Raw genomic sequence first — 21,791 nt, forward strand, 5'->3', positions numbered from 1 at the left:
TACACTTCCAAAAGTATTTTTGCATTTTAGACATTTCTTTTTAAATATCACCCATTCTTTCCACTAAAAAAACTCTGACAATGAATCACACAAACCGTGTTAAAGTCTATAAAGATACACACACATTATATACACACAAACACTCACATCACAGGTCGACCAGAAAAAAAGCAAGCCATCAGTTGCTGGGCGACCATCCGTTTCACGCCTTGTCTCTGCCTTTATTCCAAATTGTGTGAAAAGCCAACTCAGTCTTCAGCCCAGAAACTAACAATACAGACACAATGCAGTGTGGTGCCGAATATTCAAACAAGCAGGAGTCTCTGCTGAATGCAATACACACAAAATACACTAGCCAACAATAACAGGCTCCAACAATGACAGACAGGCACACGCACACACACACACACACACACACACACACACACACAACCACATTTAGTTATTCCCATAACACAGAAACAGAAGCCAGCACTGACAGACCCATGTAAAAACATCTACAACATTAATAGCTTTCAGAAGCAAGCCCCATCCTGAGATAAGCTACAGTGAGACTGACAATCCCTATAATAAACAAACTGTGGCTTTTGGAATTAAAAAGAAAACAGCTGTGCAGGACATTTTAGCAGAATTATAATCTGATAATTTATATAATTTTAAAAAAGCAATTCAAAATGTTTTAAGTGTCCTGCCAAACCTCGAATGAACATGGGAAATGATTTAGTCAATTTTGATCCACATTTTTATTCTGAGGAATAGAAATAACACACATTGTCAGGGTCTACACAGTTGTTGAAGATATGAAGTTTTGCAGCTAGTTTTGTCCTTTTAACTGTGCTAAATGAATGACGCCTGTGCTTGGTATAACACATGAGAATTGTGGATGGATAAAGTAAAATGGTAGAGAACCTTCAAAATGACACCACGACAAAAACAGCAGCAGTGCTAAATAATATATCTTACCTGAATGACCTTAGAAACAGTTTTTTTCCAGAGCTGCTTTCTAAACACCTGCGACATTACAGCTCCTTGCCTCTCCGACTCAAACCCTTCTATATACAGTATACATAACCTGCTAACCTCACTTTTTCATATACTCAGGGGAGCTGTAGACTCTCACCCTCAATGTGAGTAGCCCTATCAATTGTCTGTGGTGACCAGTCAGCCCGCTGAGCTAAAGCTATGCCTGCTTTATGTTTAATGGCCATTCCTGTAAATAGTGTATGAGTTTTCACAGCCAGTTGTGGTCAGGATAGAACAGTTTAAACAAACGGTCAGACGAGAGCAGTTTGTGAACTATTACACACTGGTGCATCATATGCTCGCTTGTGAAATACTTAGAGATGCAGGTTAATACACACAGACACACATGAAGAAAGGAACCCTGACAGCTCTGTATGCAAACACTATACATCCACAAACTAACATGCAGGAATGCGAAACACATGAACACACACAGACACACGAAGAGCCCACACCTCAAGTGTCACTGCTAGTAGCAAGCAGGAAAATAGCTGTCAATTATTACTATAATGCAACTGTGCAAGTGGAAAGCTAGTGCGAATAAGTGCTTAAGGGTGGGTTCTGTGTTGAGCTCATGTCACATTGATCTTATTAATGTAGTTAAATGTTCAATCAAGATCAGTAACTATAGACTAAACTATGCAAATACTGCATAACTAAAAATTAAGGGATATCATACATATAGCTATTTACCTTATCTACAAAACCAAGTAATAGAAGAACTTTCAAACCTAAAGGCTATAACAACAAACAAAACAGGTCTGTTTACTCAATTATATTGAACTTGACTAAATGTGTTCCTTTTTGAAACAATAGTATAAAAAAATTGCCATGCAGGTCTTTCATGACAAACTTGACTCAGTCTACAATATGTTTTGGAATGATTGAGAAACGTGGTCCTCGCTCTAGTAATTACATTTTTAAACATTTAGATTTGCCTTAGCAGCCATCACACAGCTTTCGTGTCTAATTTCCTCTTCTTCCAAAAAACGCCAGAAAGGCAGGAAAAAAAAACTGATCTGACCTCACATTGTCATCTCTACCTATTACTTAGTGCACTAATTCTGTAATTTGCACAGTGACCCAGTGTGGATGGTAACAGGGGTGTTAAAATACAAATGTAACCCAGCAAAAATTGTTGAAAACATGATTTACATTTTAATTAAACTTTTAAGTGTTTGTGAAATATATAATTCATGGAGGTGGTGTTTTTACAAAATACAGAAAACAGCTCTGATGTTATTTTCATCAAATAACTTGCACTTCAATGATCTATAAACATACAACGGGTGTTTTAAATAATTTCTCTTTGGTCTATTGCATGAAGTACATTCAGGAAAAAGTGGAACTTCTTCAATGGTTGCCGTATCTTTCTCCATTAATACACCAGACTGAGGCTGTTGTCAGATAAAATCAGTTGTTATTGCGTCTTGCGCGACGCCTGCGTAACCTGCAGCACACTAAAATATCATACAACTTCATACATAAATAAAACCTGTTTTCCTAAGCTTTTCCCTTACTTCAGCCTTCTTGAACTTTTCTACCAGCCACATTTTGATACAAACACATCAGCTGTTAACTGAGTCCTGACACATTAATGATGAATTACATTTGGCCAAAGTAGATAGCCCAGAAGCCAAGTTGTCTGTAACTTCAGAACTCTTGGGTCACCTTACCTTGTTTTGATAGTCTGGTTTAAAATGCAGCATTGTCGGCCTTTCAGTCTGACACTTCTTTTCAGGTCAGTCCACCCTCTTAATTGGCTTTGCTTTTCATGACATTAGAGAATTACAGCTTCCAACAAAGAAGACAAGACAGAGCACACATGGCTTTACTGCAGTATGTCAGCAATCAGCCTTCTTATTTGCTATGTGAGAAAGGTTACTGCCCTGAAATTATGAGAGTGTTGCTCCTAAAAGGGCACTGCTAACTAGATAATGCGGTGTCGGATGGCCATCTGCATGCAAGGTAATTATCAAGGTCCTGCTCTCACCTTACAAGTCTATTACAACAATGTGATGGAGAGACAGGGCCTGAGAGGGGGTGGAAAGGTTGGTGATATATTGGAATACAGTGTGGGCAGGTAACATTTTCAGACACACACACACACACACATACCTGCAAAAACAAATAAAACATAGTGTCTCAGTGTGGTATAAATTGAAAAAATAACCATATACCAAGACTGTTTTTCGGCAATGCATTACCATTGTGTACAACTGACTGATACTAGTCATGTAGTGACTGTAGTAACAGCTACACAGAGTATGAATATAATGGCGACATTTAAAGTAACAGGCGTCAGCATTGTGCTTTTTTATTCTAACATTCTAACATGGTCTAAGTATTATGTCATAATTGCACTGGCAGTTTATTTTGCTTTCTATTTTCTCACTTTTTGCATAAAGATGATTAATTCAATAGGAAAAAAAAGAACTTTAAAATTAAGTTTATTTAATGAATCATTATTATTATTATTATTATTATTTATCAAGCAGAAATACAAACTTATGCTTGTTCTAGCTTCTCAAATGTGAGAATTTGCTGCTTGTCTCTATTGTATATCATTGCAAATCGAATACCACTACAGGTTTTGAACACAAGCAATTTAAAAATGCCACCTTTGGCTTTCATATTTGACATTGTATAGATTAAATGAATGATTGGGAAATTTACATATTAGAGTATAATTAATATTATAATTAGTTTCAGCTCTGGTCGGGAGAGCCTAATCAATCAACCAGTGAATGCACACACACACACACACACACACACACACACACACACACACACACACACACACACACACACACACACACACACAAACAAATCTCCCACCAATTTATATTCAGTTATTTTAGCTTTTACTGTGGCATCCAGCAGATGGAAAGCACAGCTCTCTCCATAAGGACCTGGCTTGACAGTTTGATATTAAGGAAATGATTGCAAAGCTTTGCATTTAAAAGTAGTTGGGTCATTCATTTTTCAGTATGCCATGACTGATTTTCTAAGTTGAACTGTCTGGTTTGGAGCTGCCATGAAACAGGAGAGTGACTGTAAATTATAAATGAGAGGGTGGTGAGATCTGAAATAGAAAGACATAAGGGAAGGAGCAAAGCAGAGAAAGGTCCACTGGTCTCACAGGGGATGCTCACATTGACACAAACATGGAGAGCTTATTCACATCTGGTTTACATAAAACTACACCAGGTTGTAGCACAATATGTCTCAGCAGTCAAAACAGCTCTGAGGACTCATTTTGACTTGCACTGTTTCACCTTTAATGGACTTTGTTGTCTATTTGGTCCTAACTAATCCTTGGTCAAAATTATAATACAAGACTAAAACAAAATGGACAGTGGATAATAATAATAATAATAATAATAACTTTTATTTATATAGCACCTTTCAAGAAACCCAAGGACAATTTACAGAATTACTGTGGCTAAGCTAAAGGAGGTTGTAGGCTTTGGTAAAAAGGTGGTGTTTCAGGAATTTTTTAATATCTGTGTTATATTTAACATATATGTATGATAGTCTTGTGTTCTTGTGTTGTGCACCTAACATGTCATCAAAAGCAGGCCTGAACTTAACAGAGAAGATTACACAATTCTCCAGGTACAAAATGGTACCAGTTGCTGTAAAACACTAAACTTCCACAAATCTTGAGTCTTTTAGTTAGTTAGTTTGTTAGTTAGTTCAAGAATATCAATGACTATTTGTCCAGATCATGATAGACCAGGATTATTTAGTTATGTTTTCTTTAAACAATTCACATTCTCACTGACCGCTCAGAACATTGCATGTGTTTAACTAGAAAGAATGATCTCTTTAATTGTGGTTAGCAGTGCATTAAAATGAAAGCGAACTGAATCAATCTGAAGAAAATATTGTATTAGTCTAAATATGTAGTCAATGGAGCAGGTCCACAGAGTCGAGGTGCTGTGGCTTCTAGTGACTGCAGAGTTGTTAAATCATAGTAGCCTGTATAGTGCAGTATTTATCTTTAAGATTGATTTCAGCCTAGAGTCGTAATGAAGCAATGCAATTTAACCAAGACGTATTTCTTTTGTAACCTGTGTAAAAGGTTAAAATGCAAAAATGCTACAAGGTGTAAATAGGCATTAAATAAAAATAAAATAAACACACAGATTACAAAACTCACAAACAAAACCTTCCAATAGTTAACATTCATATGCCAATTGTTTCCGCTTTGACCTTTATGATGGTGGAATTGGTGAATCTGAACTGATTGGGTGAAATTAAACAGATACAAACTAAATTACAAAGATATCTGCCACAGATATAAAAATTATTCCCTTATTACAGTGACTATTTTGGTAATGACATTAATAAAGAGCACCAGAAGTAAAACACATCTTTGTGGAATATCATCCAGCCTTCTGAGGCTTAGCTAACATTACAGAAACTAGACACTACCATCTAGTGGACAGAGGCAGCCAACACATCCAGTAGGTTGTGATCCAGCTATTTTTGACTACTGGGAGGCCAGTGAGTCAGTGTAGTGGTTCTCAGAGCAATTAACAGGGCTTGGAGGGTTCTTGAGTTGAAAATGAAGTGCAGATTAATTACATAATCATAATCATAATCATAATAATTTGAGAAAAGGGAATTCTGATGTAAGGTTTCACTCTCCCAACTCACATCATCCTATTCTGAGTTAGCTACACCTTGCTGTGCTAAATAATGTTAATGTATCTGAGGCCAATGTTAAGTTAATAAAATAAATTAAATATTGAGCACCTTTTTATTTTTTAATTATTATTTCTAGCATACCCAGTTTTATGCAAGCTTGTTTTGAAGTGCGAAAATAAAAATAAAAATTAACAATCTGATTGGTTGGAGACATATGTAGCATTTTAAATTACAATTATTTGACTAAATGATAATTAATCACAAAACAAGACAAAAAATATAGCTGAGCTTGCCAAAAGGATGAAAGGGAAATCTGTTTTTGCTAAAACTGGATAACTGTGCACAACTAAATAAACAAAACAATCCTACCAGAGTGTTAGAGTGGTATTTTACAGATATCATATAGGTCTAATAACCAAATGCTGATGTGGGGATTCTTTACACAGCCCAATAGTAATCAAACCAAAATATAATAATATTAAAACAATTATGATAAAAGGATTATTATAACAGACCTAATAGCCTACATAAAAGCAGGCTACCACACTCTCTAGGCCACATTGACAATACTAGACGGTTATGATTCTAATATTTAGGGGCTGCATTCCTCCTGAATGTGGGGACACTGACAAGATATTCCTCATAGACTTTCATTTCAAAACGTGTGACGATGCTATGATTATCAAATTCAGATTACCTGCATCTCCTTGAGTGACTCCACTGGGACAGACGGTTGGGTGGGTCTGTTCCTGTAGCTGACTTTGGCGAGTCGAGAGCTGAAGGCCATGGTTACAACATTCCTTTACATAAATGCTTCTTATATTACCAGACTTTAAATCTCCAAGCTTCAAGTAGCCTATGTTGTTTATTTAGGCTACAATTTTGTTTTCCTGGTTGATGCGCCTGATCTTCTACACGTTTCCCCAGTGGTGACCATGTATGTTGTTAGTGGTTTCCAAGGTAACGAGGCAATTTGTAAAAGGGAAAAAATAGGGTAGTGGGCTGGTCACATAGACTGTAAAAATAAGGTTGGTTTGGAAAGAAATCTAGACAATTTATTTTATTTTATTTACACAGAAGTCTTTCAAAATACAAAAAAAAATACCGTAGGCTAATCGCATGAACAGTTGAAAGTAGCCTATGGACAGATAGAGGACCACCATAAAGGCAATGCAATCAGTTCCTGTTGTCGGAGCAGGAAAGCAGACAGGTCAAGTCACGTAGTTTTGTAGACCCGGAAGACAGTAAAATTGTGCTATTTTTGTACTTCTCTTAATACATCCATGGAGAAAGTCAATTGCTCGTTCTTGACCATAATAGGTTAACAGATAAGCTAGGAAGTCAACTATGCTAGTTTTTACAAAGGAAACTATCGGTAGATAGCTAATGAAGTTGTAGTCGTTAGCCTACACGGACAGTAGGCCTATATCCAAAATGTAAAACTCCATTAGTTTTGCCTATGTTTTACTCTCTCTTTTTAAATTTACGAGTGACGTTAACCTACTTTAAAACTATGACCACGAGCGTTAGGTAAGTTACTACGGCTATGCCTAATTAATTACAGGTGTGTCTAATTGCTGAATCAATCAGACTGATGACAAACTGTTCGTAGACTAAATCAGAACGTCAATTTAAGTATTAGTGTGATATAGGACATCTATTTCAAATTAGTTAATGATGCCTTATTATTATGTAGGCCTAAACGTCAATGCAACGAGGCAAACTGAATACTCTTTACACATATAAGCTACCCAGAGCAATTTGTGCAGGCAACCCCCAGATGGCAGCAGTGCACTGCTCCTAGTTGAAGGAACAGAGCTGCAGCTATCAGGGAGAACTGTTGTTTTTTTTGTTTTTTTTTATCAGGGAGAACTGTGTGTTAGATTTGTAGGGCAAATGACCTCATGTAGCATCGTCTTCATCACTAGGAGATGAAGAGATAATTGAACAAGCATTCTCCTTCGTCGTCATTGTCTCCTTCTTATCCGCTACAACACGTTTAGTCTTACGTGCAATGTATGTAAAAAAAGATTACCATTGTGAATGACTAGGCCATAACTGTTAGGAAACTAAATAATGCAACACCAGAACTCAATGACCTCATGGGAATATTAAACTCACGTTTCCGCAAGAATTTAGCTATAAGGGCCTATAGCCTATAATAAGATCAAATAGCCCATTAGAACACTATCACTGCTACTAGGCTACTATAATTAAAAAAAAAGCATGGTTTTTGTTTGTCAATATGACATATGACATAACATGAGGGCTTGAGCAATTAAGGCATGGAATCCTGAAGAATGACTCCCACGCAGCCCGCATCAGGACCGCAGTGAGCGACGCTGGGGGCTGCTGATGTACTGTGGCGCACACTAAATTTGGGTGGCGCACAATGCACCAAAACTCCCCGAAACGGAATCCCAGGATATCCCACCCCCACCCACCACTCGAAACGGAATAGCCCTCCTCCCTCAGTCCTCCCCCTCCTCTTTTACCTCCGCCTTCTCTCACTATCACCCCCATTCCTCCGCCTCCCTTCCCTCACGTCCCAACTCGGGAGCGCCGCCGATCGGTCGCCAGGATTTTCCATTCTCGGCCAAAATGGAGGAGGAGGTCTCTCGCTTAATGAAGGGAACACAGATTGTATGACCGGATCTGCTTCAATGAAAAGCGTTAGGATCTGCTTTAGCTGATAGATAATTATTGCAACAATAAACGCTTTTGAGGATAGCTATTGCTATTTCCGCAGATGCGACCACAGCCATGAGTGCAGGAGAGGGACTAGATGAGGCTGCGAAGGACGCGGCAGACATAGCGGCGTTTTTCAAATCTGGTAAGTCGGGAAGGGGCGAGTCTGGCTCTGGGAGAGCTACAGTAGAGCTGTCGGTGTGATCACTGGTGGTCTGCAACATTGTCTCCAAAAATGACAAAAAAAAAAGCACTGACGGGGTTCATGGGCGAGATGCCTAGCCTACTGCGCTTCGGATATGCTGGAAAGATGCGCACAGCTTGTAGTTATTTAGCCTACCATATTTAAGTCTACTGACTTGTCATCCCGTAGGCTTTGATGACAACAGCTTGAATAACACCTCCTGAAAAATGTGCGTTTGATTATTAGGCAGTGACCCCATTTTGGGTTGGACCAAGGAGGCGACAAGGTGTGGATGGTTACAGCTCGAACAGTCTATCCGGGCTTTACGAGTATGTCGACGTTACAGGCTGTATCTATCACGAACCCTTAGGATGTGGGTCGAACATTTTGCAATTACATTTTTGTCTTCAGAGGCGTATAGATTGAATAATTGTGTAAACTAACATGACATCATGCATCACTCTTAACCCAGGTCTCTCACATCTGATGCAGGGATAGAGGCTAGGCCATTGACGCACGTATGGGCAATAGGTTGCACCCAACGCACTGGGCCTGTCTGAGTCTGATATGATGGCATCATGCTAACAAATAAGGATAGGCCTGCATACCTTATCACTCTGCATCCAAAACATAGACACCTTATATAGGGGGCTGCACTTATGCCTGATATCAGCCAAATAATAGCACAGGGGGACTTTTGTCATGTACTTTGTGCTTGAGAAACATTATTATCTGAGGTATTAGTTGTAAGTGCATGGTGTAATTTACATTACACTAATCTTACTCTAATGATGATAATCCTTTACCAGGTAGCCTATAGTCAATACTGACTTTGTAATATTATGGTGTATATCATATTCCTATAGGAATGTATGCATTTACTGTAATATTGGTACATCTTTCTAACGTCAATATGTGGTTTAGTTTGGGTTTTCAAACCTGTATAACACGCATTTCTAAGTGAATGTCAGTATTTTAGAGCTGACGCTCATCATTATGTGTTTGGATAAGATATGGTTTTCTAGCCAACACCCTCCTGGATCTGAATCCACCATCAAGCCCCCACTTGTTCTAGCCTTATAAAATACCTCTTTAACCCAATCTGACACATGCATTAGGAGGACAGGGAGAGCAGTTACAGCTTCTGAAAGGTACATGTTAAAGCAAAAGTCCGGTGTGGCCACCATTAGAGAGGGACCACCTCTGATACACACCAGAAGAAGCAGCTGTCCCTCTCTTTCTCAGCTGTTTCTCTCTGTGACACCTGGTGCCTGGGGGTCTGCTGTTAACTATCTCCGCAAATTGCACACATTTAGGGAACACACACACACACACACACACACACACACAGACAGCATGTGTAGTAATTGTAATAATAATTGTAGCCAACGTGCATAAATATATACTACATACTTTTTAAATCCCCTACTTTCTTCTGGAAATTGCCTCTGCCAGTTAGACTGTGAGGAATGTTGTCAAAGTGGATTGTATTCAAATGTTGCAGTCTCTCTTACTGTTGGTTGGATGCCTGCCAATGTATTTTCCTATAGCTGTGTTGTATCAGGCTGGAAAGTTGGATCACAGTGAAGTTGGACTGCTTGGATGTTTATATAGTGGCAAACACAGTTCATACAGTATTCATGATGGAGACAGAAATAGGTTATGGCCTTAGGTTTTTTTGTTATAAGATATGATTATGAAGAGAACGCATGGGAAACAGTTTCTGGGCTGTTAAAATGGTGAATAAAGTCAAATACCTGCATGTCTTCAGCTCAGATTAGAACTGATTGTTTAAAAAGTGTCTAGTTATCTTGTTTGATTAATGTGTTATACTTCATGCCACTCTGGTGGCACACAAAGATGGACATATTGGAAAGATGAACAAATCAATGAATCCACCCATTCGCCACACTTAATGTGCTTTTAATTGGACTGTAACCTAACTAATTTGTTCCTTAATTTAGCAAACTTATATACATTTTCCATCACTTCATTACATTTATTAAAATACTTGAAACATATTATTTATAGCCTAAAGTTAGCCTAATCTAACATTAAAAACATTTTATCTGTGATTTATTTCTACTTTACTTTAAGTATTATCAATCACATATATCTGCAATTTATCCAAACATGGCATGATATGTATGTCATTCATTCGTTTACATGCATACTATATATCCTAATCTTTCCTTTAGCGTCACTGTGAAGGACCAGTAGTAATGGCCAGCCCGCTCCCTGTAGCCTCTTCAGCAGGCTCCCTAATTGCTGCCAGCTTGTTGCATGTTGAAATCTTGGCACACAGCTGCTCATCCTAGTTGATCCCAAGCACTTTATTTCTGGGGCTCTGTGTATGTGTGAGTGTGTTTTGTTTTGCTGGGGATCTGGATGCACTTTGGTGCCCTAGTTAGTCAGTGAAGGCTAGAATATGTCAGATTCCTCTACTGAACAAGACCTAAAGTTACTGACTGGCTGTCTGAGCTGCTTTGCTAAGAGGCTGACTTAATGAGAGACTAACTCACTGACTGGCTGGATAACCAAATGTGAGTTTGTGGCTACAAAGCTGGCTGACTGGATGATTAGGAATATTTCCTAGATCAATAATTTTCTTATAGGCCCTTGAAAATACTTGATGTTCCTCTTTGCTTGATTATTTTGAGGGAGCAGATGGAGCTCCATCTCTGAGTCCCACACTGATGCTGTGGATCACAGCTGCTGAGTCACTCTCCCAGGTTGCTCGTTCCGTGACTTAAAGTCCAATCCCGAAATTATTGCAACTGGTCAAAGATGAGAAATATTAAACAGCTTTCTTGAACATTTTATCATCCCGTCATGCTCAGCTGTCCAGGCAAATATCACCCCAGCTTTGAATGTGTTTGTAAAACAATCCTTTTAAAGTATGGAAGTACAATACCACTCTTCATAACTATATTTAGTTGTTTATAAATAGCATAATCAGGAGACTGTTAGACACATAATATCTAATTATTTTTTGAGTACGGTTGATTATAGTACCCCTTTGTTTCCTGTTTGGATAGTGGATTTGGACTTTAATCAAGCATTATTCAAAGTGAGGCTTCACAACCCAATAACATACTGCTGATTGCTCTGAGCCCTGCAAGTTAGCAGAATGTCCCCAACTTGAAATATTGGGTAATTTGTTATCAAAGCAAGTTGCTCATAACTAGATGTTTGCCTAGTTGCCCAGTCAATATGTGTAATAGGATGAGTCTGAAAGTTATATTGCTGTCAAATATCTTCCAGCAGCACTGGCAGCAACCATGAACTGAGTAAATTTCAGTAAACAAGCTTTCTGGAATGTCTGAGTGATGTGTTAGTGTTGAATGTCTGGGTTTGATTCACTGTCTATCAATATCTTTATTGCTGTCCCCTCACAAATGTAATATGATTTATTATGTTTAAGGAGTAGATGAGTGAGGATAGCACTCTCCATGTCATTCTAAACATCCACATGCATTTTCTACTGTGGCCCTGAGAGCACAACACACTGCAAGAAAACATGCAAAAAGACACGATACAAGCAAATGAAGAAACATATTTACCAATTTGACAACACATGTGCAACATTTGGAAAACATCTTCATCTTCTTAAGCTCTCAGGGCCACTGTAATTTCTAGAGATGTTCCGATACCGATACCAGTATCGGTATCAGCTCCGATACTGCCTAAAACGCTGGTATCGGTATCGGGAAGTACTGGAGTTAATGCACCGATCCGATACCACGTAATAAGGCCCTAAAGAAAATCTACGTTAAGTAGTTTATGTTATTTTTCCGTTATAACTGACTGTCAAACTGCATAATAAAAGAGCGTTCTGGGGCGTTCATGTTTCACAAAGAGTTTAACGTGAGCCAGACCGACAACAAAGATAGAAATAATATCACATCCATACAGGGATAGTAGTATACAGTTGTTAAAACATGATAAAATATATGACACACTGGTATTGGATCGGTACTCGGTATCGGCCGATACGCAAGTTCAGGTATCAGAATCGGTATCGGGAAGCAAAAAATGGTATCGGGCCATCTCTAGTAATTTCCCCTCTAGATATCAATACATTAATGTGCCTAGATTGTTTTTAGAGTGTGCAATGCATACATTACCAATAAATAGAATGATATGCTGATCTGTGTCTGTCCCCTGTAGGACCTCTTACCCATGTCATTCCTATGCTGTCATCAAAAGCCTAAATGTGGTGTTCCCTGTTTAACCCTTGTGTTGACTTCTGGTCAAATTGAGCCGTTTTCAATTTTTGTTTTATATCAGAAAATATGGGATGTAGAAATAAGCGCTGACAATTTAAAACATTGGAAAAAGAAAAAACAAACTGTGAAAAATAGGCGTCAAAAACAGGCTGACAGGAAGACAACACAAGGGTTAAAATGCCTGATGGCGTAACACCTGTAAATGTCTCAGTAGCCCTATGGTACCCTGGATCAATATGCAGGGCCACCAACACCAGATCTAGACATTCTTATTGATAATTGGCCTTCAACTTTCCCAAAGCCTCTAGCGTATTGTAGATTGAAAAGCATGTTGGGAAAATGCTGTGCGACTGTTCAGTATATGATGGTTCAGCATACCTTAATGTGGAGTCAACTTTTGCAATGCAGAGCTACTTTCTATTACTTAGCTTCATCCCTGGCAGCCGTTAGCCCCACGTGAACTAAAATCCTGTAGTCACTGGTGACACTCAAGTGATGCATTACATCTTTAGATGGCTATATTGTTAAATATTTAGGATCATTATGAAGAGAGCCATCTTGGCAAAACCAAAAATAATATTTGCACAATAGTATATTTTTTAAAAGGTATTAATTCATAGATGGTCTCTTAAGTAATGTGTAATGAAGTTACTGGACCTGTGCAATAGCATTATTGTACAAAACTGCACTGTGAAACTCAATTAACATAAAAGCAGCCAGATGTACTGCATGCTGGAATAAGATTAAATAACTGTCTAAACAACTTGCGTAAGAGCCGTATCCGCAGTCATAACTACACTGATCATAAGACAGTGGTCATTTGTCATGGAGTATGGGGTTTAGGTTTATTGCAAATATCTACTGTTGAAGTAAACTGTGCAGCTAGAAGCCAGTTTCATACATTACTGCATGTAACTGGCTTCTAGTCTACCCATTATTAATGCAGACATGCTTTCATCTATACATGTATGAGTGTCTTTGCAGTCAGCAGTGTTAAATAATAGATTTTATTTTATACCAGGAGAATAATTGATAGGCAGGAGCGTAAGTAATTACCTCTGCTTTGTCATTGTAGTTCTATTGAGAATAATTATGAAAGACTTGTATTGCACAGGTTGTAAAACCCCTATGCTTTAAAAAGAAACATTGTAGCTGGCCTAAAAGTGCAGGCTCAATTTAGACTCACAGCAAATTTAAGCAAAAACAAACAACTAAATTAACACCAATGTTTGTTGCACTTATTTATGTATGCTTTATTCATCAGTTGTTGTTGTTGTTGTTGTTGTTGTTCAGTGCATCTTGCATTGAGGATAGAAACAAGACATTAGCATCAGCAATGGCAGTGTCAGTATTGACAACGCAGTGAGGCAGTTCCCTCTGTGCCCAAAGTGAACCCACTGACCTATGCCAGTGCAGGCTGTAATGAGAGCCAAATCACTGAGCAGTGAGTCTTCATTTTCTTCTAGCACAGTCATAGTCGATGAAAGCATAATGACCTAATGTTATCTTGCATACTTAAAGCAAAAACCTTACATAAGCATGTAGATGAGGACGAAGACTTCAACAGGCCATGCAGTATGCATCTTCAGAGTATAATGTACGGTGGACAGTACTGATAAAGAGAGAGGGGTGAATGGGAAAGCAAAGACGAATGTGTACTGAGAAGGGACACAGGTAGAAGTAAAGACAGAGAAGTAAGGTCAAGAAAGCAAATAAAAACATAAAATAGAGGGAAAAGAAAGTGAGATTCAGAAAAAGAGGACATGACATACTTAAAGGGACAAACAAGCCTTCACTCATCAAATTATAGAGCTGAGGCTTGGGTGGAGCACACCCTTCAAAATGTAGGCTACTCTGCTCTTTATGAGGCTGAAACCGTTCAGTTGCATCCAGGGGCAGCCTAATTGGCAGTTGGTCAGAGTTAAAGACTATAAGCTTAGATTGGCATTGCCTGCACTGCGGAATTGCCTAGGCCCGCTAGCACAGTCGGCTATCTCACTTATTCAACTCATGGAGAAAAGGAGGGCAAGCTTGAAAGACATATAAATCTATATAGTTATTGTAAAACATATTTACAACATGTATGTTTATTATATGACAGATACAGTACAAAATAATAAACTCCTGCATAGCAATATCTGCATTGGCAACCAAGCTAAACTGAAAGTGCCACAACGATCATCAGGCTGATAAGTTGTTTAGCTTCTTGGCCAAACCTTTTTTATTCTATTGGTCAGTAGTTTAGTTCACCAGCAGGATTGGAAGCATATTCTTTTGTGATCAGCATGATAATACTTCTTCAACAATCCAATACATCAGTACAGTATGTGTCAAATTGATGCAAAGTTAACAAAATAACAAAATAAAAATAATGGCATTATTTGTATTGTATATGTGATAAGTTACTCTAAATCAAATTGTTCCAAAACTACGGTGGCCCTGAAGTGCAAATCACAACAGCAAATAGAAAAACGCAACAGCAAATCATAAAACACAACGGCAAATAGGAAAACACAACGGCAAATAGGAAAACACGACAGCAAATACGAAAACATGACAGCAAATATGAAAACACTTCAACAAATCATAAAACACAACGGCAAATAGGAAAACACGACAGCAAATCGGAAAACACAACGGCAAATCGGAAAACACAACGGCAAATCGGAAAACACGACGGCAAATATGAAAACACGACAGCAAATAGGAAAACACGACAGCATTAACTTCTACCAGAAAAGGTAGGTCCTATCTAGCAGAGGACGGACCCTCCTGATTGGACAGACAGACTGTCTGGACAGGAAGGAGAGGTGAAAAACACGGAAAAGCGCCTACTTTTAACAAACAGACAGACCGTCTGTCCAATCAGGAGGCTCCGTCCTCTGCTAGATAGGCCCTACTTTTTCCGGTAGAAGTCCATCCATCCATCCATCTTCATCCGCTTATCCGGGGTCGGGTCGCGGGGGTAGCAGCTCCAGCAGGGGACCCCAAACTTCCCTTTCCCGGGCCACATTAACCAGCTCCGACTGGGGGATCCCGAGGCGTTCCCAGGCCAGGTCGGAGATATAATCCCTCCACCTAGTCCTGGGTCTCCCCCGAGGCCTCCTCCCAGCTGGACGTGCCTGGAACACCTCCCTAGGGAGGCGCCCAGGGGGCATCCTTACCAGATGCCCGAACCACCTCAACTGGCTCCTTTCGACGCAAAGGAGCAGCGGCTCTACTCCGAGCTCCTCACTGATAACTGAGCTTCTCACCCTATCTCTAAGGGAGACGCCAGCAACCCTCCTGAGGAAACCCATTTCGGCCGCTTGTACCCTGGATCTTGTTCTTTTGGTCATGACCCAGCCTTCATGACCATAGGTGAGGGTAGGAACAAAAACTGACCGGTAGATTGAGAGCTTTGCCTTCTGGCTCAGCTCTCTTTTCGTCACAACGGTGCGATAAATTGAATGTAATACCGCACCTGCTGTGCCGATTCTCCGACCAATCTCCCGCTCCATTGTCCCCTCACTCGCGAACAAGACCCCAAGGTACTTGAACTCCTTCACTTGGGGTAAGGACTCATTCCCTACCTGGAGAAGGCACTCCATCGGTTTCCTGCTGAGAACCATGGCCTCCGATTTAGAGGTGCTGATCCTCATCCCAGCCGCTTCACACTCGGCTGCGAACCGATCCAGTGAGTGTCTGAAGGTCACAGGCCGATGATGCCATCAGGACCACATCATCTGCAAAAAGCAGCGACGAGATCCCCAGCCCACCGAACTGCAACCCCTCTCCTCCCCGACTACGCCTCGATATCCTGTCCATAAATACTACAAACAGGATTGGTGACAAAGCGCAGCCCTGGCTGAGGCCAACTCTCACCTGAAACAAGTCCGACTTACTGCCGAGAACCCGGACACAGCTCTCGCTTTGGTCGTACAGAGATTGGATGGCCCTGAGAAGGGACCCCCTCACCCCGTACTCCCGCAGCACCTCCCACAGTATCTCCCGGGGCACCCGGTCATACGCTTTCTCCAGATCCACAAAACACATGTAGACTGGTTGGGCATACTCCCAGGCTCCCTCCAGGATCCTTGCGAGAGTTAAGATCTGGTCCGTTGTTCCACGACCAGGACGGAATCCGCATTGTTCCTCTTCAACCTGAGATTCGACTATCGACCGAACCCTCCTTCCAGCACCTTGGAGTAGACTTTACCGGGGAGGCTGAGAAGTGTGATACCCCTGTAATTGGCACACACCCTCCGGTTCTCCGCTTCCCCCTCCTGAGGTGGCGAATGGTTTTCCAGAAGTACCTTGGTGCCGACCGAAAGTCCTTCTCCATGTCTTCTCCGAACTTCTCCCACACACGCTGCTTTGCCTCTTTCACGGCAGAGGCTGCAGCCCTTCGGGCCCTTTGGTGCCTTGCAACTGCCTCCGGAGTCGTCTGGGATAACATATCCCGGAAAGACTCCTTCTTCAGTCGGACGGCTTCCCTGACCGCCGGTGTCCACCACGGTGTTCGTGGATTACCGCCCCTTGAGGCACCTAAGACCCTAAGACCACAGCTCCTCACCGCAGCTTCAGCAATGGAAACTTTGAACATTGTCCACTCGGGTTCAATGCCCCCAGCCTCCACAGGGATGCACGAGGGGGGGGGGGGGCCTCCTCCAGACGTTCCCAATTTACCCGCACTACCCGTTTGGGCTTACCAGGTCTGTCCAGAGTCTTCCCCCACCCCCTGACCCAACTCACCACCAGATGGTGATCGGTTGACAGCTCCGCCCCTCTCTTCACCCGAGTGTCCAAAACATACAGCCTCAGATCAGATGAAACGATTATAAAATCGATCATTGACCTTTGGCCTAGGGTGCTCTGGTACCAAGTACACTTATGAGCATCCCTATGTTCGAACATGGTGTTCGTTATAGACAATCCATGACTAGCACAGAAGTCCAACAACAAACAACCACTCTGGTTTAGATCAGGGAGGCCGTTCCTCCCAATCACGCCTCTCCATGTGTCTCCATCATTACCCACGTGCGCGTTGAAGTCCCCCAGCAGAACTATGGAGTCCCCGACTGGAGCCCCATGCAGGACTCCACTCAAGGACTCCACTCAAGAAGGCCGAATACTCCGAACTCTTGTTTGGTGCATATGCACAAACAACAGTCAGAGTTTTCCCCCCCACAACCCGCAGGCGACCCTCTCGTCCACCGGGTTAAACTCCAACGTAGCGGTGCTAAGCTGGGGGCTTGTGAATATCGCCACACCCGCCCGGTGCCTCACACCCTGGGCAACTCCGGAGAAGAAAAGAGTCCAACCCCTATCCAGGAGTATGGTTCCAGAACCAAGACTGTGCGTAGAGGTAAGCCCCACCAGATCTAACCGGTAGTGCTCCACCTCCCGCACAAGTTCCGGCTCCTTCCCCCACAGAGAGGTGACATTCCACGTCCCCAGAGCCAGCCTCTGCTGCCCGGGTCTGGTCCGTCGAGGCCCCTGACCTTCACTGCCACCCATATGGCAGCGCACCCGACCCCAGCGGTTCCTCCCACAGGTGGTGGGCCCATGGGATGGAGAGATGTCCGCCACGTAGCTTTTTCGGGCTGTGCCCGGCCGGGCTCCGTGGCAAACCCGGCCACCAGACGCTCGCTGACGAGCCCTCCATCTGGGCCTGGCTCCAGACGGGGGCCCCGGGCTTCCTCCGGGCAGGGTCACTTCATCCCTTCCTCGATGTTTCATAGGATTTTTGAACCATTCTTTGTCTGGCCCCTCACCTGAGACCACTTTGCCTTGGGAGACCATACCAGGAGCACAAAGCTCCAGACAACACAGCCCTCAGGTTCATAGGGACACACAAACCTCTCCACCACGATAAGGTAATGGTTCCCGGAGAAGTCCGGTAGAAGTTAATGCCGTTTTGTTTTCCTATTTGCTGTCGTGTTTCCCTATTCGCTGTCGTGTTTCCCTATTCGCTGTCGTGTTTTCCTATTTGCTGTCGTGTTTTCCTGTTTGCTGTCGTGTTTTCATATTTGCTGTTGTGTTTTCATATTTTCTGTTCTGTTTTCCTATTTGCCGTTGTGTTTTATGATTTGCTGTTGCGTTTTTCTATTTGCTGTTGTGATTTGCACTTCAGGGCCACCATACAAAACTCTGCAAATCCAACTAAAATAACTAGATGTCATCATGATACTCATTGGCAGCAACTGGTTTGCCTTCAAAATAAGAGGAATGCCTTGGTAGCCGAGTGGTTCAATGCAACATCACGGGTTTGATTCCTGCCTTGGGACCGTTGCTGCATGTTATACCCCTCTTTGGCTTGCTGCAAAATACATGGGCACAAAATAAGCAAAAAGGACTTTTGCATACTGTAAATTGTCTTGGCTGTGATCTCTTGCACCGCACAGTAACATGTTTTCCTTTCGTAAATAATGTATATATAAAATGTCTAGGTTCAATCTCACCTGAAACAGCAATCTTACAAACCACATAACTCAATCAGCAAAAACAAAGTTAACCAGTTAACTGTTCAAATATACAACTCAGGGATGTGGTGTGTATGTGCCTGAACTTCTCTCACAAAAACGACCAACATCATGAAAATCATTGGTCTTAAAATCATGAAATACAAATGGCCACATGGCTAATAAGCAGTTAGCAGCATACCAAAAATGAGTGATTCCAGGCCAGTATTCTGTATGTCAGTGAGAAAAGGCAGTTTTCTCCTCCTCTCTCGAGTTTATATAAAAAAGCATACTGTATGCTCCCAATAAGGTCCAGATGTTGGGATGCTTGTTATAGCTCGTTCTTCTCTTAATGTTTATTAGAGAGTTTTATGAAGAAGACAATCAAGAAGGTAGCACGGTGAGCCAATTACCTATTTTACAGCCGGATTGGGCTGATTGATCGCACTCTCGACCTTTTCGAGAGAGTCATAATACATTTTATGGACATGTAACGCCCCTCCATCTCACCAAATTATTGATTGTTGTAAAATGCCATGTACATCTATACCAGGGGTCACTTTGAAGACACACAGACAAGGACCAGGGTTGTCTTTTCTTTAACACAGAGACAACGTGCAGATACATTCCAGTTAGTTTAAACTCTAATGAAGCTGGTCAAATATTTTAGCTTGTCATTCATTTTCTGGACAGTTTGAACTCAATCTCAAGATATACCTGAGACCAGTAAGGAGCTACTGTTGAGGACCTCAGTGAAAACTATGCAGAGCAATGATCCTACCTTATTAGATCTATGCTAGATTCTGCTACATTGTGCATATGTTAAGAGATATCTTTTCCATTATGTACTGTAAAGTGATGAACATACAATTATTTATGGCCCTTAACTATATCACCTAAAACTAACCAAATTAGTAAAATGAACACTGTTGATAAATATATTTAATTTCCAGCCATCATGGTTGGGATCAGTTGATAACACATGATATACCTTATGTCGTTATCAGGAATTCCAATAGGTTGGTAATGCGTTAGTAGGATGGGAAATGTATCCTGTGGGACAGCCTCATTACTTCACACACACGACGCACACACATGCACAGAAGTATAAATCACTACATCCCACCCATGTCGCCCAGAGCTCTGGAAGCAAGGAAGAGGGGGATGGAGGAATGGATTGAATGAACGAGGGATGGAGGCATAGGAGGATTGCGGGTCATAAAAATAGGCTGTGGGCTGGTCTGTGTGTCTCCTGCAAATCCCCCATCTGATAAGAGAGAAACCTCTTGTCAATCAACTGCAGACTCCCTCTCATTGTATCCTTTTTCATTCCTTTCATCGCCTCCTCCACTCCTCTCCCACACAGCCTTCCATCATTACCTCATACCTAGCCTCTCAGGGTTGTCATATATTCAAATAATGATCTTGTTTTGTAATATCTGGTCTTGTGTATGTGATTCTCACCACAATGCGTGCCTTCCTTCTCTTGTAAATTAAGTAAATTAGGTAAAATATTTTTTTTTTCAAACAGACTACCAAAGAGGTGTGTGTCACTTTAACAAAACAACAACATAAAGTTTAGGGTGTTCGGCCGCAACGCTTTAGCATAGATCTTAAAAGAAGAGTGCATTATCCCAAAAAAAGCATGGCATTTTCACAACTTATGTCATCTTTTGGAACCAAAAGCACTGAAAAAGCGTTTTAGCATTGCTGGAAAGTAACCACTGTATAAACATATATTAATTGACAAAATGTTTGCCAGGATTCCACCACATTCCTAATTCTTCCTTCCTTGAACTTTCTCCCATCTTCTGCCCCTTTAGCAGATGTTTCAATCCTCTCTGTCTTTCACAGTTCCTCCCCTATCTCCTTTTCCTTTTCCTACAGCTTAAACCAAGGAAGCATCTGGATCTGGTATCTGAAGTCACAAGCCTCCCACAATGCTTTGTGCCTCCTTTGAAAAAGCAGCCACAGACTCATGAGGCCATGCCCCCCTTGAGTTCTGAGACACACAGTTTTTAAGAACTTCCTCTTAAGAGAAAGGTGCAGTGTCAGTGAGTTAAGTGTCAGGAAGGAGTTTTCATTTATAAAGTCAGTTAAAGAGTGAGCCAGTTTTCTGTCATTGTGTATAGTGAAAAATAATGCGTCACTAGGCTTTTTCTTTAGTTTTAGGGTATTATGCTATGTATGTTATATGAGGTTGATAGTGTAACAATAACTTTCAATAATGTATGTTCTCTCACGCAAAATAGCACACTTGCACACCTCCATCCGCATCCTTGCAACTTCAGATATCAGACCCATGCACTTTACTGCACTTCTCTGCACTAATGGCATGTTTTACTTTTTTAGCAGACAAGCCAAGGCCTTACTTCAGTCAGTATGAAATACATAAAATAAATAACAAGCAGAACATGGACTCAGCTTTGGTAAAAATCAAAGCACAGCCTGCAGTGTGTGTTTACATACATGTGTGAGCTTGTGTGTTGCCTAAGACTGCTTGTCTTCTGTCAACAGCTGTGCTCAGTCTGTCCAACAGGAACTGTGTAGTCTCTCTTTCTCTCACAC

The 21,791-nt window shown here is 41.2% G+C and overlaps 2 protein-coding genes across 5 annotated transcripts in view; one reads left to right on the forward strand and one right to left on the reverse strand.

Moving 5' to 3' along the window:
• Positions 1-6,466, reverse strand: part of dnah5 (dynein, axonemal, heavy chain 5) — a 109,119-nt gene extending 102,653 nt beyond the window's left edge. For 2 of the 4 annotated variants that reach the window (XM_078251910.1, XM_078251909.1), the window contains exon 1: positions 6,377-6,466. In XM_078251910.1, the coding sequence (XP_078108036.1) occupies positions 6,377-6,466 (90 nt within the window). Of the gene's footprint in view, positions 1-963; positions 1,021-6,376 lie in introns of those variants that run through there. The other 2 variants (XM_078251912.1, XM_078251911.1) reach the window with 1 other exon arrangement.
• A 1,774-nt stretch (positions 6,467-8,240) lies between these two features.
• The window catches only part of triob (trio Rho guanine nucleotide exchange factor b), a 112,606-nt gene continuing 99,055 nt past the window's right edge, over positions 8,241-21,791 (forward strand). Inside the window, exon 1 of the mRNA XM_078253422.1 lies at positions 8,241-8,512. Coding sequence (XP_078109548.1) covers positions 8,443-8,512 — 70 coding nt within the window. The 5' untranslated portion in view covers positions 8,241-8,442. The remainder of the gene's footprint in view (positions 8,513-21,791) is intronic.

Source organism: Sander vitreus, chromosome 6 (genome assembly GCF_031162955.1).
Source record: "Sander vitreus isolate 19-12246 chromosome 6, sanVit1, whole genome shotgun sequence".
Lineage (NCBI taxonomy): Eukaryota > Metazoa > Chordata > Actinopteri > Perciformes > Percidae > Sander > Sander vitreus.